At 44.0% G+C, this 19221-nt stretch overlaps 1 protein-coding gene across 1 annotated transcript in view; it reads left to right on the top strand.

The window, feature by feature from the left end:
* Positions 1–18563, top strand: part of LOC311083806 (uncharacterized protein) — a 31981-nt gene extending 13418 nt beyond the window's left edge. The window contains exons 6-12 of the mRNA XM_084115549.1: positions 216–509; positions 4901–5685; positions 7560–7708; positions 15662–15793; positions 16287–16374; positions 16465–16684; positions 17558–18563. Coding sequence (XP_083971675.1) covers positions 216–509; positions 4901–5685; positions 7560–7708; positions 15662–15793; positions 16287–16374; positions 16465–16684; positions 17558–17855 — 1966 coding nt within the window. The 3' untranslated portion in view covers positions 17856–18563. The remainder of the gene's footprint in view (positions 1–215; positions 510–4900; positions 5686–7559; positions 7709–15661; positions 15794–16286; positions 16375–16464; positions 16685–17557) is intronic.
* The last annotated feature ends 658 nt before the right edge of the window (positions 18564–19221 follow it).

Below are 19221 nucleotides of genomic sequence, written 5' to 3'. Positions count from 1 at the left end.
TGTACCAGCAATATCTCCAAGTTTTGTTTTTCACTGTAGAAATCTCAAATGTCATGATTACTTGCCAATGCAAGAGAGTACCGGCACCTTTTTCCCCCACTTCAAGCACTGAGAAAAACACTGTAGTTCAAAGCTTGTCAATATATTTAGAAACTTTTGTACTTTAGTATAGCTTGTCTTGTGTTAAGCAGCGCTTCTTTTTCTTCTCTAATCAGGTACAAAGAAAGCATCATGAGACTGTCCAGAATCCACCATGATCAGCCGATGAAGCCTCTGGACCAGGCAGTTTACTGGATCGAATTTGTGATGCGGAATAAAGGAGCTAAACATCTACGAGTTCAGGCACATGACCTGAGCTGGTATCAGTACCACTGCCTGGACGTAGTGGCCTTTTTACTCTCAGTTGTTGCACTGATCACATTCCTCTTTATTAAAACATGCAGTTTCTTTCTCCGTAAATGTTTCAGAAAGACTCGTCCTGATGGCAAAGCACAAAAGAATAAAAAAGAGTGAATGCATAGTAGCCTTGCCGTCAATACTTCTCTACAGAGATGCGGTTTGTGTGTCCTAACGTGTGTGTGATGGCCAGTGTGCATTTTGTGTATATTGCAAATGCACTTAATGAAACAAATGTGATTGTTCATGGAAAGTACAAAATTTATACATAGGAAAATAGGCATGGAAAATCAAGTAATATGTACTACAGTATTTTTTTTATTATTATTTATGACATCTGATTTCAAAAATAGAGTACCTGTAATTACATTAAACTATGTTTTAAAATCCTCATAATCAGATTACAGTTACTTTTTAATGGATTACATATTATTTACACAATGGCAGTTAATTTATTGATTCTCCCTAATTCTTCTTCTTCTTTTTTTTCCTTCTTAAAAAATCCTATTGTGTGTTTTTTTAGCTTTGAATATTTTCACAATATGGAATGACTATTTAAATGTCATAAATGCAATCCATGCTTCTGAATTTTGGGACAAAACCACCTCTCAATCAACTAGACTATATATATGAGACTATATATAATTGTAAGTTACTAAACAACTATGTGATAATGTATTACTAAACAAATTATGTTAAATAGTTTGTCTTTATCATATCAAGTAGTAACCTGCACTAATTGATTCTGGAAGTCTGGACAAAAATATGTAAAACTTGGAAGACTCTAGCCATATAATATTCATTGCTGTTTTCATGTTTATTAACGTTAGCTCATGTAATCCAGGGAATTTTAATCCTCATGAGATTTTAAGTCAGGGCTGTCCTGCTTCACAAGAAGTGTATTGTCAAAAATGTGATTACTGAACAAAGTTTTATTCGGTTTACTGACAACATGTTACTGTCACAGTGGTGTTTGGTTTAGTTTGTGTTCATTTGGACTTGTCAGCCTGTCATCATCTTCACTGTCATTATCAGTTCAGCTTTATCACCTGTGTTTAGTCAATCATCGTTATCTTTATCACTTGTGTTTCGTTAATCATTGTCATCTGTGTTTGCATTTAAGTTCCATCTGTTCAGTCAGTCTTTGTCCGATCTCTGTTGTAAATAGTGTGTCTTGTATTTTGATCATCATTAAACCTTGATGTTGAAAAGATACCTTAATTTTGTTCTGTCTTCCTGCAACCACCCGTGACAGTTACATGCTATACAATGACTTGTACTGTGATTTTGGTTATTGGCACAAGTTTCACGATTCGATTCAATATAGATTCATTTGAATATATCAGGTAATGCATGTACATTTTTCTCAAGATAAAAAAATAACTAATGCTGTAAAAAAAATGTATACAACTATTTATTAGATCATTATTTATTAGCTTTTCTTCAAATCACAAACCCTCTTCCTTCACAAACTCCAGTTTGGGAAACCTTGGTGTAATGCATGTCATGATGTTGATAACAAAGAATGGAATATATTTTCTTTCTCTTTTTTATAGCAACATGGTAGCCTACACAATAATCCAATGCAAATATGTTAAAAAAAAGTTAGGTCAAAACAGAGCCATTGAGTAAAGCGTTGCATTAACTCTGTTCACTCAAGCAAGGCACACAGGAACATTAGACGACGATCTGGCACAGAAATGAAAACACAAGGAGAATAAATAGGGAGCAGGCGGGGGCGAATGAACCAATAATCATAAGAAGGGAGAGCACATGGCACAAAGAAACAAACATAACGTGTGCTCACACCAAACATGACAAAAACAAGAGCACATGGCCAGTGAACACAATCACAACTCAAAAAAACATTAAGTTATTTCCGTACGCTGCTAGTCCATTGACCCATTGTGCAGTGAGCTGACAATCCTCTTTCAGTCTCTGTCCTATCTGAAAATCATAAAGATAACAATCATTAAAAATTATTGAGGCCCTAAACCATGGGATTAGTGAAACCGTGGTAAACATTAAGACGTCATTGCCCTTGACTAACATACAAGATTAAGAACATAAAAAAGAAACGAACTACAGCAACACAGTCTTTAACCGATTTAACATTAGCCTGAAATATGTATCAGTGTAGACTAGTTAACCACAATAATTGAAACTGAAAGCTAGATGTCTTCCAAAACTCTTGCCTGAGGAAAATATGTGGTAGGCTATTTTCTGTCCAGAAAGAATTTCAAATGGAAAGCTATACAGAAGAACCAAGTGTCACAGTGTGGTGGTTGAGATCGAATGCCTACGGATCAATATCCTGAAATATTGGCAGAAATTTTACATTTTAAAAACATTTACGTAACTACATACTACATAAACATGTCTGTGTGTTATACAGTGTTGGGTGTAACGCATTACTAAGTAATTAATTACTGTAATCTAATTACTTTTCCCTGGATTACTCTTAATTTTTCTGTAATTTAAAGCTGCAGTCCGTAACTTTTGACGCTGTAGCGGTTAATACACACAACTGCATGCGTCTTGCGGAAGAACATTGTAGCCGGAGCTACTTCTCTCTGTTTACGTCTATGACGAGTCACACAGGTAGTGATTCAGGATAAGACAAAAACATGGATTCATGATGTACTCGATTATTATATACATTTTGTACATTTTTAACACAGAAACGGACTGCAGCTTTAATTCCAGTTACTGCTTTAAATACAGTAGGCCAATACAATTCTATACAGTAGTGGAATTAACATTAAAATGTAACGTCTAATGTTAAAATTTATGTTTTTAATATAACCCTCTCTCCCTTTAAATACTTTTGCCAGTTTAAGTATAATTTACGCAATTTTATAGGCCCATTAGTTATTTGAAAGAATTAAAAAGAGCAGTTTCATCCTTGTTTTGTTCAACTGGTTGAGCCTAATGTGGGATTTACAAAGTAAATAGCTTTTAGAAAGAGTAATTAGTTCAGTAATCTAATTACTCTGTTGAAGATTAAATTAGTAATTTATTAGGCAAGGCACGTTTATTTATGTAGCACATTTTAGACACTATGGCAATTCAAAGTGCTTTACAGAAAGGAATTAAAATAATCACAAAATAAAAGCAAGGAAAATGAAAACAGTTATAAAAGAAATTAAAAGAGATATATGATAGTTATAAAAAAATAATTAAAAGAGTTAAAAGATGATACATAGATAAACTTCTCATCTGTCAAAACGCGGCCGCCCCCCCCCCCCCCCATGTTGACATAAAAGCAGACATAAAAAAAAATTACATAAAAGCAGATAATCATTCATTCATTCATTCGTTCAGCGCTGTTGCTGCTGAGAGCGCGCATTTTGACATTTGCAGTAAAAACTTGAAATATAAATTCTCAGAAAATGCATTTAATAGGCTACCAATATATTGAAACGTCTGTTTATATACTCCATTAATAAAGGAGTCCAGACATTGGAAAAATATCAGTCCACATGCGTTTTATATTTAATATGAGGGAAATAGACATGCATGCATGCGTGACACAAAAAATCTTTAACTTTTAGGAAGCAAAATATTTTTTAGTAATTCTGTCAATTACATTAAGGTTATTACATTGTCTGCTATATATTTGCTTCTTATTTATTAAATACGGGCAATTGATTGATAAAACATTGATCAAAATTAAGATACAATTTATACAAAACGAAAATCTTTTTCGTTTTGTATAAATTGTATCTTAATTTTGATCAATGTTTAATGAAGATCAACTTAATCAACTTAATGAAGTCATCAAAATCATGTTTTACCAAAAACAGCGCCATTGCTAGGAGGGCGCCAGCGCCTCTGCCTTTCAGCGCCTCTGCCTTGCGAGTGGATGATAGCCCTGAAGACGCCTAGCAATGATATACCTTTATTGGTAGTATACCTTTAGTTAAGTTATACCTTAAGAGTCTTTGTAGCGCGCTAATGTTATCGGAAACGCAGCCCAGGTATGATGAATAATGGAGATTCCAAAGCGAGATTCGGAAGGGAATGGTTCCGATTTCGCTTGGCACGGCTACTAGAAAACTTACAACTGTCAGGCAGGCTGCTCACGTCACATCCACGTCGTCAAGCTCAGTTTGAGTCTGCGCAGTACGCTCGGCAATCAGGAAGTGACTGCTTCTAATGTGCTTCAACTTCTCTCCGTTGAAACCTATGGGGTCGCTGTGTCCAGTTTATATACTGTCTATGCGCCCACAGACTTGAAGTGAAGTGAAGTGAAGTCAAGAATCCCGCCCCTCCTCTCACAATATAGTTCCCACGTCCCTGAAGCTCTATGGAATCAATCCAGTCCGCACCCCACCTCGACTTCTGTTATTTGTTTTATAGAAACTTACCCAACACTGGTTATATTCTAAATCGATGGGTTTATTGGCTACTAATCTCGATAACGCTAACGTCCTGAAACTGAAGTCTACATGAATCACGTGAAGATAAAGCGTTCAATCTGAATTTCGCAACTCCGTTCACTCGAGGGCTATTCTGCTGTGTTTCGTTTGGATCATCGTTCCCCAGATCGCACTGCTCTTATCCAAAGGCACAAACACTTGACCATGATTTCTGGGACTATATTTGTGTTCGCACTGCTGTGTGGAGTAGAGGCTGGCAGGGTTTTGGTGTTGCCAGGCGAGTTCAGCCACTGGCACAACATGCGTTCAATCGTAGACGCGTTAGTTGATAAGAACCACAGCGTGACGGTTCTGGTCAGTTCTTCATCTCCTACTGTACAGTACACACGGAAGGAGCGGTTCAACTTCACTGTGTTCAAAGTCAACATGAAGAAAGAAGAGGTCAGTGCTACACTGCATGACGCGATTCATCCCTGGGTAAATTACCGAGGCACCACATACGAGAAAGTCCTCAAGACCTGGCGACTGATGTCCAAGTTTAAGGTGCACCTTGATGAATTCTATAAGGGCATGTTCCACAATGAGGATCTTATACACGCGCTTCGGGAATCTCATTATGATGTTCTTTTATCTGATCCGATGATGCCATTCTCTGACTTGATGGCAGAGACGCTGAAAATCCCGCACGTCCTCTCACTGCGCGCAACGTTTGCGTATGTTGGCGAGCGGTTTTGCGGTCAGATCCCCACACCACCATCCTATGTTCCTGCTGTCGCTGTGCTGGGTCACCTCACTGACCATATGAGCTTCACAGAGAGAGTGGAAAACATGCTCAACTACATCATGTATTCGACTGTAACTCTATTTATTCCGTGGTTTATGGATCCGTATTACACTGAAATATTAGGTAATTATTATTATTATTTTTGTTTATCTGTGCCAACTTTTACGCATGTGCTTTAATTGTTCAGTAGTTATGTCTCTTTCTAGATTATTTTAACCTTGTGACTTAAAGGTGCAGTAAGCGATTTCTGAGAAAAGCTGTTTTGGTGTATTGGACCGAACCATAGACTGTAGAAAAAGATGGACGACGCCCCTTCGCTCTCTTCCATTGATGAGAACTGAAGCCGCCAGTGTCCCGATATGGCGCTGACATATTGGAACTTGAGTCTGCGCAGTAGCGATCTCGGGACCAGACCTGCGCAGTAGTGAGCAGGAAGTAAAGCCGCGAAATCAACGCTCTGCCCTCACTCTCGCAGAATGCACTCAGGGAGAGAGGATTCTGCACACTTTTTAAAAAATTGATTGCAGTATGACAAGAGACTTGTTAAAATAAAGTAAATACAATCTCCTCAGTCCTCCGAATATCCCAAAAAAATGTCCGTTGGTGCTTCAGTGACTACTTCGCTCAGAGAACCTGTCAATCACAGCTGTCAATCATGACGTTACACCACCGCATCACGTAACTAACTAAAAAACAACTTATTTTTGAAACAGACACTTGAACTTACATCAGTGTGATAAAAACAACAGCAAATGAAAGAAACCACCTTTGGAAAAAAGAGAACTGTAATTTAATTGTTTAGTTGGTCTCACGTCCCGTTGAATAACACGGGGAGGCGGGGCTTATGACCTATACTAGGACCAGTCACCGGGGGGCGATCGAGACGTTTTGGCTTCACTTTTCAGGGCTTGTGCGGCACGCTTGGACCGAACACCAAAACACACTTGTAGCCAATCAGCAGTAAGGGGTGTGTCCACTCATGAGGGGGAGGGGCCTTTGCTGCATAGCGTTTTTGTGATTTTGGGGGTGGGGCTATCAAGATAGGGGTGTGATCCTTTTGGGTAGGGGTGTGTTTGTTTTGGTGATGTCAAATATTAACAGTAGGGCTGTGTGATTTTATCTATTATTTGCAAATAATTTTTTTATGCACAGCTTGTCAGCGAAGCACGGCTGAAAGCACCATCTGAAAGCACTGCGAGTTTGAGTCTCTTATAACGTGCATTTGAAAAGCAACATGAGTCAAACATCTTTCCAAACATGAGAATCATTTATGAATCTCTTGTCCAACAAAAGACAACATTTAATAACTTGTTTTTACTCCAAACTTGCTTCATAACGTCAGTTGCATATGTGAAAACATCTGTCTGTGAGATGATGTGGCTTCTCACACAGAATTAGGCACACAACATACAATTTAATAGTATTCTATACAGTAAAAATAAAAAAAAGTCTATGTCGATTAGCATTGAAGTATAAATATACTTCATTATCATGAAAATACTCGAGGCTTGAAGAACTCAGATAAACCATATATTGTCATAGTCGTGTGTTTATTAGTCATGTTCAATCAACCCGTTTCAATGTTCTGTTTATTCAGCTACGGCGATAGTATGATGCTCATAGGGATTTCCTGGTATGATGTGCATTGAGGCATATTTTATTACAGTTTTCATCACTACATGTAAATGAGGAAGCGTGACAGTAAAGCATCAAACGACTCTGTCTTCATTTGCACGGTTTAACTTGGTGTTTAGTCAGAGTTTCAACACACTGCACGAGAACACTACAGGAGTTTCTGCGCGAGAGCATTTACTACTGATCACAGAGCCGTGCTTCACTGACAAGCTGCGCATAAAAAAATCGCAGCCTTTGCCAAATCGCATGAGGTTTAATTTCGATTAATCGTGCAGACCTAATCAATAGCGTTTCTCAGAAATCGCTTACTGCACCTTTAACCTTTTGTGCATCAGCTGAGTAAAATTCTCTGTACATCACAGGCAAACCTACAACAATGTGTGAGACCACAGGGAAAGCTGACATCTGGTTGATTAGAACTTACTGGGATTTTGAGTATCCACGCCCACTTGTGCCTAATTTTAAATTTGTTGGAGGACTGCACTGCAAACCCGCCAAACCTCTGTCAAAGGTAATGACTTTGCTTTGCCATATTATTTTGAAATATCTGGTCTTCTGATTTGTCTTGATGCCTTTACATTTTATTTTATTTTGCATTAAAACGTGCATCATTCGTAAATTAAAGGTGCAGTGTGTAAATTTTAGTGGCATCTAGTGGTGAGGTTGCGAATTGCAACCAACAGAAGTTACGGTGGCTGACAGGAAAAGATGTCGTCGTCTGAGACACCAGATAATAGCCAGTTAAACAATGAGGTTTCTTTACAAAGATAAATTAAGAAATTATGTTTACTTAATTATTCAGTAAAACGATATGTTATTGCGAATATTATTGTTACTTGTTCATCATTGTGTCAGTGTTTTATTCGCTGACTTTAGCTAGCTTCTTTGCACGAAGAACAACATAGTGACGAAACGCGCTCTGTAGTAGTTTGTCAGTTTAGGGCCACTGTAGAAACATGTCGGCGCAAAATGGCTATTTGATTGTAAGGGGACGGTGTATGTAGATAGAAAGGGCTCATTCTAAGGTAATAAAAATGTAACGGTTCATTAAAGGACAATTCCAGTGAAAAATGAACCTAGGGGTATTTAACACATGGTTCCCGAGTCGATCGTTCCCTGCGATGCGTTTTCATGAAAATCGAATGTATAGAGTTTTATCTTTAAAAACAGATTAGCTCATAGCAGTAGTATATGGGGCATAGAGTAAGTAAAATTAAATCGCTAGTTAATACCACTAACAAGGCTCAAAATAGCCTCACACTAACACGGTAACATAATGAGGGTCCTTACATACAAACCGAAGCATTGAGAACTTTGTAAGTGTACAGACAGTTTAATAAGAAGATACTTTATAAAGACAGTACATTACGCGTTTACATCCAGGATCCATCTTGGAAAACAGTCTTGACTAATCGAGCCACGAACGCCGTCGATAGGATAGCTGGTCGATAGGAATTACGTTTGTGAAATCTAACGTAGCACGGCGTTCGTGGCTCGATTAGTCGAGACTGTTTTCCAAGATGGATCCTGGATGTAAACGCGTAATGTACTGTCTTTATAAAGTATCTTCTTATTAAACTGTCTGTACACTTACAAAGTTCTCAATGCTTCGGTTTGTATGTAAGGACCCTCATTATGCTACCGTGTTAGTTTGAGGCTATTTTGAGCCTTGTTAGTGGTATTAACTAGCGATTTAATTTTACTTACTCTGTGCCCCATATACTACTGCTATGAGCTATACTGTTCTCTTACGAGAGGTTCTCTCGTATTGCGTAAGTAGCTTACGCTTCGGGAAAGTTCTCTTTCTTCGAGATCTGAAGCCAAAAAATTATCCTTAATTTTGCATTTATTGTCAACGCAGTGCAGCAGCAGGCAGACCAAAGCAAGCTGTATAAGCGTGCTCATTGGCTGCCAGGCGGCAACTGCTTAAGCCTATCAGTGAGCCCGGTGTGACTTCACACCCAATGAGGGCGCTTCGCGCCCTCCACACCCTTCTAACCGTCAAGAAGGGTGTGGCCAGTGTGTATATATTGCGGGCTCACAGGCTGAGTTCTGATTTTCTTGTCTTCAGCGAAGCTCTTCGCATCGCTGGATCTTGAGAAGCCGCCGCCGTTGAAACCAGCGACCAGCAAGCCTAGGACAGCGCCTGAGGAAGCCGGCCACCTTCGCCGCCTTCAGCCATCCGTGCCTGCTACGCTATCCGGCGACATATCCTTTTTCTCTGCTTTCTCTGTGTTGTGTGTGTGCTCGCCCTGCGACACGCACTTTTTCTAAAAGAGCGCGAGGCCTTTTTGTCAAAATGCCTCGTTTTTCCTGCGGTTCGTGCCGCGCCCCGCTCAGCAACGGAGACCACCATCTCATCTGCGCTCTCTGCCTGGGCCGCGATCACGCCGCCGCCGCACTCTCTACGGGCGGCTGCCCCGAGTGCGAGGAACTCTCAATGTCGACCCTGCGGGCTCGACTTGAGGTTTTCGACCAGGCTGTCGCTCCGCATGTCCCTGTTGGGCCGCGCAAGAAAAAGCGCCGCTCGCAGCGACCACCGGAGACAGATGCGGCGTTCAGAAGCTCGCCGGAACCTCTCCCTCGAGCTTCTCTCTCGCCCTCTCCGCCCCCCCTCCCGGCCGCTCAACCGCCGGCTCTCGCCCGCGCCGCCGCCGTTTCAGGGGATGAGGCGGATGAGTCTGATGGACGCGCCGCTGACAGCTGCTCTATCCTGGCGTCTGACTGTGAGGACTGGTCCACCGCCTCCTCTACAGTCCAGGATTCTGGCCGTTCTCGAGCGGGCGAGGACGCGGAGCTTTTGCGCCTCCTTACCCGGGCTGTTGACCAGTTAGGCCTCGAGTGGTCTCCTCCTAAGGAGCCAGCACCAAACAGGCTCGACGGCTGCTTTCTCCATCGCCGCCGCCGATCGCCAGCTTCCAGAACCACGCCTTTCCTGCCTGAGCTCCACAGTGAGCTCTCTAAGTCGTGGAATGCACCGGTTTCCGCGAGGGTCTCTTCACACGCTTCATCGACGCTCTCACAGGTTGACGGCGCCGCTGAGAAGGGGTATAATGCCATTCCCCCTGTGGAAGAGGCGGTAGCAGCGCACCTTTGCCCGCCCTCTCGTTGGCGCTCAAAGGCTGCCCTCCCGTCTAAGGCCTGCAGGACCACATCAGCCCTTGTCGGCCGCGCTTTCTCCGCCGCCGGTCAAGCTGCTTCTGTTCTCCACTCCATGGCCGTGCTGCAGATTCTCCAGGCTAATCTCCTCCGTGATATGGACGAGAAAGGTCTGGAATCTGCTTCCGTTACGGATCTACGAAGCGCGACGGACCTTTCCCTTCGCGCTACGAAATCCGCTGCCCAGGCCATCGGGACGGTGCATGGCTTCTCTGACCGTTACAGAGAGGCATCTCTGGTTGACGCTCGCCGACATGAGAGAGTCTGAGCACGCGGTGTTTCTCAACGCCCCCCTCTCTCCCACCGGCCTGTTCGGCCCAGCGGTTAGCGGGATCGTTGACCGTTTCTCGGAGGTACAGAAGACTACACAGGCGATGAATCTCTTCCTGCCTCGACGCTCTAGCTCTGCTGCACGCCGTCCTCGCGACCAGCCTGCGCAAAGTTCCACTCAGCGTCCAGCTCGACCTCCGTCATCGCAGCGACGACAGGGCGGCCGCCCTAGATCGCGCTCTTCCAGCCGTAACAGACCGCCTCCTTCCCGGGGACCCCGGCAGAGGATTACGGTGAAACCGGAGCCCGCTAAGACCTCCTAGCCCGAGGAAAGAAGCGACGGCTGTGTCCCGCTGCGGCCGGACCACTGTCAAAGCTTCATGTCCTGTCAGTCCCCGTTGCCACGGTTACTGCGGACACTCATTTCGCAGCCAACGAGCCGGTAATCTCACCCTCTCGCCTGCATACAACCGCCGTTTTCACGGCGACCCAGAGAAATCTCAAAGAGAGCATTATGTCTGGTTGCACGGCTCACGCCGCATGTGTTTCAAATGCAGTGAATGTGCCCACGTTTCTGTGTTCACCCCTGCACACAAGCACTATAAATCCCGTGTCTCTCACAGAGCCCACTCTCATAAAGCGAGTAGAATCCGCTCGAGTAGGTCACGTGTCCACTTCACGGTGCCCCCGTCTACTCACTGCCCGCTCTGTCACACGGCCATTCACAACCGGTCATGTTCTAAATATAGATGCTGTGCCCGCTCCCCTGCGCTCACACATACTAACGAACATTTCGCCCCCGACGCCGCCCTCGCGCGTCGGTGCCTCACGCTGTGTATTCCCCGTCCAAAGTCACCGGGACACCACATGTAAAACGGCCAGTTATCGCTGCGTGCGATCCGCCGTGTCTAAGCACAGAGAGCGCGCGCGCTGCACCCGCCCCTCCGTTTCGAGCTCTCGAGCCCGCGATACGCGGCGATCAGAGCCCGGAGGCCATCCTGCCCCTGGCTGCGCACGCAGAAGCGTGGGAGGCTATCCCAGGTGCATCAGTATGGGTGCTAAACACAATAAAACAGGGCTATACTCTGCAGTTCGCTCGCCGCCCCCCGCGCTTTCAGGCGCGTACCGAGACGAGAGTGAATGGGGAAGTAGCACATCTGCTTCGAGCAGAAATAGCGACACTTCTGTGCAAAGGGGCTATAGAACCGGTTCCCCCTTCTATGAGCGAGTCGGGCTTTTACAGCCGTTATTTCCTCGTTCCCAAGAAGGACGGAGCTCTCAGACCAATTTTGGATCTGAGATATTTGAACAAAGCTCTCATGCGAAGACCGTTCAAGATGCTCACAACCAGGCAGATCCTCGCGCAAATTCGCCCGAGGGACTGGTTTATCTCTCTCGATCTGAAAGACGCATACTTTCAGATCCAGATAATACCCCGTCACAGGCCATTCTTGAGATTCGCCTTCGACGGTCAGGTATATCAATACACCGTCCTACCATTCGGCCTGTCTCTAGCACCCCGTACGTTCACGAAGTGCATGGACACGGCTCTCGCTCCCCTGAGAGGTCAGGGAATGCGGATTTTGAATTATTTGGACGATTGGCTGATTCTAGCACAGTCAGAGGCCGAGCTCATCGCTCACAGAACAGTGCTCCTCAGCCACCTGGAAAGCTTGGGGCTTACGGTCAACTGGACCAAGAGCTCATTGGTGCCCAGTCGTTCAACCTCCTTTCTGGGTTTGGAACTGGACTCTGTGGCAATGACGGCCCGTCTGTCGACACAGCGCGCGCGCTGCATTCGACGCCTGGCCGCTTCCTTTCGGTCGGGCAGCACCGCTCCTCTAAAGACATTTCAGAGGATGCTGGGTTGTATGGCCTCAGCTGCAGCAGTGCTTCAGCTGGGTCTACTGCGTATGCGCCCGCTTCAACGCTGGTTGAACGCCCGAGTGCCTCACAGAGCCTGGGCTTCTGGCGGCATTCGAATCAGAGTGACTCAGAGCTGCGTTTCAGCACTGAAGCCCTGGTTAGTGGCCGACTGGTACCAGCGGGGAGTGACAATGGGAGCCGTCTCGCACAGCAAAGTTATCTCGACGGACGCTTCCACCTCAGGCTGGGGCGCTCTTTTCGAGGGCAAACCGGCATTTGGCCTGTGGTCGGACCAGGAGAAATGCCTCCACATAAATTGTTTGGAGATGATAGCGGTCGAGAACGCTCTCAAGCGCTTCCTCCCATTCATACGGGATCACCATGTGTTAGTCCGCTCGGACAACATGTCAGTGGTATCCTATGTGAACCGACAGGGCGGTGTCAGATCCAAGAGCCTGTGCAAACTGACAGAACGCCTTCTCGTGTGGGCTCACCGCTCGTTGCGCTCGCTGAGAGCCGCGCACGTGCCGGGCCACTTGAATGTGGGACCAGACAGACTGTCCAGGGACATCATTCCCCCGGGAGATTGGTCCCTGCATCCTCAGACAGTCCAGCTCCTCTGGCGCCTATTCGGCAGGGCAGAGGTCGACCTTTTTGCGTCGAAAGACAACGCTCACTGCCCGATATTTTTCTCGAAAAGCGAGGACGCGCTGTCCCAGACTTGGCCCAGCCTCCCGCTGTACGCTTTTCCCCCGATCTCCCTGTTACCTCAGGTTTTAACAAGGATCAGGGAAACACAGCACCCAGTGCTCCTTATAGCCCCGCACTGGGAGAACCAGATTTGGTACCCAGAGCTGGTGAGGCTCACCCCCATGGCCGATCCCGGTGAGGAAGGATCTCCTCTCTCAAGCCGGCGGGTCAATTTGGCATCCCCACCCGGAGCGGTGGTCTCTGCATGCATGGGTAATCAACGGATATCCGTTGACCTGCCAGAAGGGGTTGTGAACACGATCACGCAGTCTAGAGCTCCCTCCACGAGGCGGCTCTATGCGTCTAAGTGGTCTGTGTTCTCTAAATGGTGCGCTGCTAAGAGCTTTGATCCACGCACATGTGGGGTTTCGCAAGTGCTCTCCTTCCTACAGGAGCTGTTGGAAAAGGGTAGGTCCCCTTCCACGCTCAAAGTGTATGTGGCGGCTATTGCAGCGTTCGCCGAGTCGACGCGCAGCCGGGCAATCGGTAGGAATGAGCTTATTATCCGTTTCCTCAGAGGAGCCAGGCGGATGAATCCCCCGTGGCCCCCCTCGGTTCCTATTTGGGATCTGTCCTTGGTCCTGGAGGCCCTGAAGGCTTTTCCTTTTGAACCGCTTGAATCTGTGGATCTTAAGTACCTTTCGCTCAAAACCGTTTTTCTGATAGCTCTGTCTTCAGTAAAACGCGTGGGGGACCTGCACACGCTATCTACTAGCCCTGCATGTCTCGAGTTCGGACCGAATGACTCTAAAGTCATTCTCAGACCGAGACACGGTTATGTTCCCAAAGCGATTGGTACCCCTTTTAGGGCACAAATCATCTCCCTCTCGGCTCTGCCATTATCCGATAACGGGGACAGTGATAACCTCCTATGCCCTGTTAGGGCGCTGAGAGTTTACATCACGTGCTCCGCCGCTTTCAGGCGGTCCGAGCAGCTCTTTGTTTCTTTTGGCGGACGCACCAAGGGTCTCGCCGCCTCGAAACAGAGCCTGTCCAGGTGGATAGTGGACGCGATTGCAGCAGCTTACGCCTCCAAACACCTGCAGTGTCCTTTGGGTGTCAGAGCCCACTCCACTAGAGGCATGGCCTCTTCGTGGGCCTGGTCCAGCGGAATTTCGATTCACGATATTTGTATGGCGGCGGGCTGGGCCTCCCCATCTACATTCGTGAGGTTTTATAACCTGGAAGTTCCCGCCCTGCAGGCGACACTGTTATCAGTATAAGTGCAGACTATGTCCACTTACTGGCTTATTTTTCTGGTTGGCACCAGGGGAAGGATTCTTTCCATAAATAGACCAGTGTTTCTGCTCTATTTTCTTTCCCTATGCGTGTTTATGCACTGTGTGGGCCCGCGCTGCCGGCCACACCATTTACAATGATGTATACAGACCGGCTATGCTGCTCTGTCATTTGTGTGAAGTGAAGTGCTTGGTACAGGTGTTGGCCACCGGCCACCTGTTTCAACGCTATGTTTTTCCCCGGTCTCCCTGGGATTCATGTGTTGGATGCTCGGCGCGCACGGCGTTGACAATGGGTTCCCGAAGCGTAAGCTACTTACGCAATACGAGAGAACCTCTCGGTTACCTAATGTAACCTCGGTTCTCTCTAGAAGAGGGAACGAGTATTGCGTAACCTGCCGTGACGCGCCACGAGCTTTTGCGCTTCAGACTATGAAAACCAGAACTCAGCCTGTGAGCCCGCAATATATACACACTGGCCACACCCTTCTTGACGGTTAGAAGGGTGCGGAGGGCGCCCAGCGCCTCGGTTCTTCTAGAGAGAACCGAGGTTACATTAGGTAACCGAGTACGTTTTTAAAGATAAAACTCTATACATTCGATTTTCATGAAAACGCATCGCAGGGAACGATCGACTCGGTAACCATGTGTTAAATACCCCTAGGTTCATTTGTCCTTTAAGCCAGGTCTTTATACACCACTGAAAACATAGTTATGTATATGATATTGCATTTATGTCAACAGATCCTCCTAAATATTACACAATGCACCTTTGAGGAATTCTTACCTGAATAGATAAAATAACATTGTAACTTAATGCCATATCCATTTCTGGTGGAAAATAAGTTAAGCACTATCTACGCTGAAATGAATCCGCAGAAGTCAGGTGGTACAAGTTAGAGCTCTGTAAGTTGTTTATGTTCAGTATTATTGTAATGGTATGTGCTTTGAGACAAGACGTAATTTAATGCTGTCTCTCATCTCGTGACGCTTTGCAGACTCTGGCTTTGGAGACTCTCTGAAGGGAGGGTCGGATCTTGTGCTTGCAAAGCTAACTTAGTATTGCTATCTGCTCCAAAAATGCCTACCCTAACTTAAGTAGTTTACATGGGGTAAATGGTGATTCAAGTCTTGTTTTCTGTTTTTGTGTTAAAGTATGTTGTCATTTGTGTGTCTTTTAGGAACTGGAGAAGTTTGTTCAGAGCTCAGGAGATCATGGCATTGTTGTTTTCTCATTGGGTTCCATGATCAACAACCTGACAATAGAAAGAGCAAACACTATTGCTTCTGCTCTTGGTCAGATCCCACAAAAGGTGTGCCAACCAAGCCCAAAGATATTTCTGTCCCTCTATTCAAAGTCCATTCATTCCACCAAATCTTTCAAGCTTCAAAATGTTTATAAAGAAAAGTAATTCAAACATTGATCAACACACATACATAGAGCTCATCAAACATGGTTAATGGCAGCTCAGCCGTACTTATGTGACACGTGAGAACAAACCTTGTGTCAAGCAAGCACATTTAAGCTTCTCAGTTTGCCATATTTGATGTGATCCGTGTGTGCATCGATCAATGTCTATATGTGAATAAAAGTCCAAACTAAATGTGTTCATCACAGAATGTAATCGTAACAACCTCAGAGGTCTGTAGATGTGGTAAAAAGGTTTACTGGTACGTTATCATTAAAAATACATTTCTCAGTAGGAAAAATAAATGCAATTTTTATAAAACCCAACTTTTCTATAAACTATCTGTTGCTTAGGTGTTCATATGCTTAGTACGTTCTCCATATTTGTATTTGCACAGGTTGTTTGGCGTTACAGTGGAAAAAACCCAGAAACTCTCGCCCCCAATACAAAACTCTATGAGTGGATCCCACAGAATGATTTGCTTGGTAAGGAAAGTGTTGTCATGTGTGCTCATTATACACAAAGAACAATAATTGGTGTCAAATAGATACTGACTTCATCTTTTTATCTGATAGGACATCCAAAAACGAAGGCCTTCATTACCCATGGCGGGACAAATGGACTGTATGAGGCTATTTATCATGGCGTCCCAATGGTGGGCTTGCCACTGTTTGGTGACCAGTCTGACAACCTGATGCACATGAAGACCAAAGGAGCTGCTGTTGTCCTTGATATCAATACAATGGAGTCCAAAGACCTGGCAGAAGCTCTCAAGACTGTTTTAAATAATCCCTCGTGAGTTAAGTCTTTAATTTGAAATAATCCATTTCCAAAGGCCTCTACCAGTTATTTTCAGAAGGTTAGAAACAACCCTAAAATGTTTTTTTTCCATTAGAGGACTAGAAAGTAGGAAATGGTTTTGTATATTGTTTTTTTTTAACAACTACACTAAACTTCACTAAAATTATAAAAGAACCTCAGGGAAAATAGAGTATATAAATGTACATATGAGTTTTCTTTTTGGTCATTGGATTACCATGGCCGCCTGATGTTATAGAAAAACACTGTAGTTCAAAGCAAAGCTTTTCAATATATTTAGAAACTTTTGTACTTTTGTAGAGCTTGTCTTGTGTTAAAGGTTCTCTAAGCGATGTTGGGTTGGGACGATGTTTAAATTCGGGACTTTGTGCGTTCCTTCTCCTTTTTCCCTCTTCTTTGCTATTTGTTCATCGGAACGTCGTCTCTTTTCAAATCAAAATTCAAGAGAATATAATTCTAACGTTAGTCGTTGTCGTTGTCTAGGACATCTCTCCTCTAGCTAACTTCCCTCTTCATGCTTCTCTCTTCTCCACCCCCCACACCACCCTTCATGTGCACGCGCACTAACCCCCCAACCCCCATCCCCACATCATCCTTATCGGTTATTGGCTGGAACACTGTTTGTTATGTTTCGTGGTCCAGGCTGGGCCAGTTTGTTTTTGTTGCCGTTTGTGGAGCCTGGGCTGTCTACAGAGACCGTGTTTTTTTACAGTGTGTTCAGGGGACAGGCAGCTAGCGGATAGTGAGGAGATGTTTGCTGTATGTGACAAAAAATGTTTCGGGGCCTAAAAAACGTGTGACATCGCTTACAGCACCTTTAAGCAGCGCTTCTTTTTCTTCTCTAATCAGGTACAAAGAAAGCATCATGAGACTGTCCAGAATCCACCATGATCAGCCGATGAAGCCTCTGGACCAGGCAGTTTACTGGATCGAATTTGTGATGCGGAATAAAGGAGCTAAACATCTACGAGTTCAGGCACATGAACTGAGCTGGTATCAGTACCACTGCCTGGACGTAGTGGCCTTTTTACTCTCAATTGTTGCACTGATCACATTCCTCTTTATTAAAACGTGCAGTTTCTTTCTCCGTAAATGTTTCAGAAAGACTCGTCCTGATAGCAAAGCACAAAAGAATAAAAAAGAGTGAATGCATAGTAGCCTTGCCGTCAATACTTCTCTACAGAGATGCTGTTTGTGTGTCCTAACGTGTGTGTGATGGCCAGTGTGCATTTTGTGTATATTGCAAATCTACTTAAAGGTGCAGACTGCAGTATGTAATATTGTAAGCTAGCGGTTGAATTGGGTGCTGCAGTCTAAAGTTAAATTATTAGAGAGGGTTGTTTCCCTGTCCCTTCCTCCTCAGACTCAACCCTCACGCGGGTTGCCAGATTTAGGACGCAACTGTGATCAATCACCAAGTTCATTTCTGACCCAATACGCTGTGTTTTCCACCAACTGGCAACCTGGGGTGTTGAAATACTATTGGGTAAATTGGCAGTGGGCGGGACCACAGACCAAAACAAAAACAGATATTCTGACCCAGAAAGCACATTTCAAAGTAGAATAACTGGCAGCATTGTTTTTCTGAGAAACTAGTTGAATTTAGCATCTTTCCTAAATCTCTGCAAACATATGCCATTTTTATGGCTTTCTACAGTCAAAAAATTACATAAAGCACCTTTAATGAAACAAATACATGTGGATGAACATATTAATTGATTTTCCATGCCGCTTGTCCTATGTAAGAAGAGTAACCGGCAGTTCCGGGAAGTAATTGATTAGATGTAATCTGGATTACATAAACAGATTTAGAAAATAAATTATTGTTATTACATTAAATTACATTTTAAAATGCTCATGATCAGAGTACAGTTATTTCTTTATGAATTGCATGATTACATATTATTCACACAATGGCAGTAAATTATTCATTATTTATTGATTCCATGTAATTATTCTTTTTGCTTTGAAATTTTCCTTTCTAAAAAAAAATTAGCTTTGAATGTTTTCACAATAAATTTTCAATCCATGCTTCTGAGTTTGTTGACCAAAGCACCTCTCAATCAATTTAGACCATCTATGAGACGAAGAATAATTATGCAAGATGATAAACGATAATGTGTTGCTAAACAAATTATATTATATCTTCATCATATCCAGTGACCTTTTATTGATTATGGACAAAAATATTTCAAACTTGGAAGATTCTGGCTAAGTATTATTATTGCTGTTTTCATTTTTATTAATGTTTTTTCATGTAATCCAGGGATTCCTAAACGTTTTATCATCCGAACCGCTATAACCTAAAATATTTACTTTCATACCCCTGAGATTTTAAGTCAATATTTTAATAATTGAACAACACATTTGCATGTTCACAATTCTCTGATGTTGGTTAATGTGTACGGCTCAAACAGCTTTCTTAGACCTTTGAGTAGAACAAAACAAAGCATGCCAGTAATGGCCGATATCCCAGCAGGGAATGTAGGGAATAGGGCGTGCTTTCAGCTCAT

The sequence above is a fragment of the Abramis brama genome (assembly GCF_963993115.1).
Source record: "Abramis brama genome assembly, chromosome: 5".
NCBI lineage: Eukaryota > Metazoa > Chordata > Actinopteri > Cypriniformes > Leuciscidae > Abramis > Abramis brama.
This window is presented reverse-complemented; position numbering and strand designations above follow the sequence as displayed.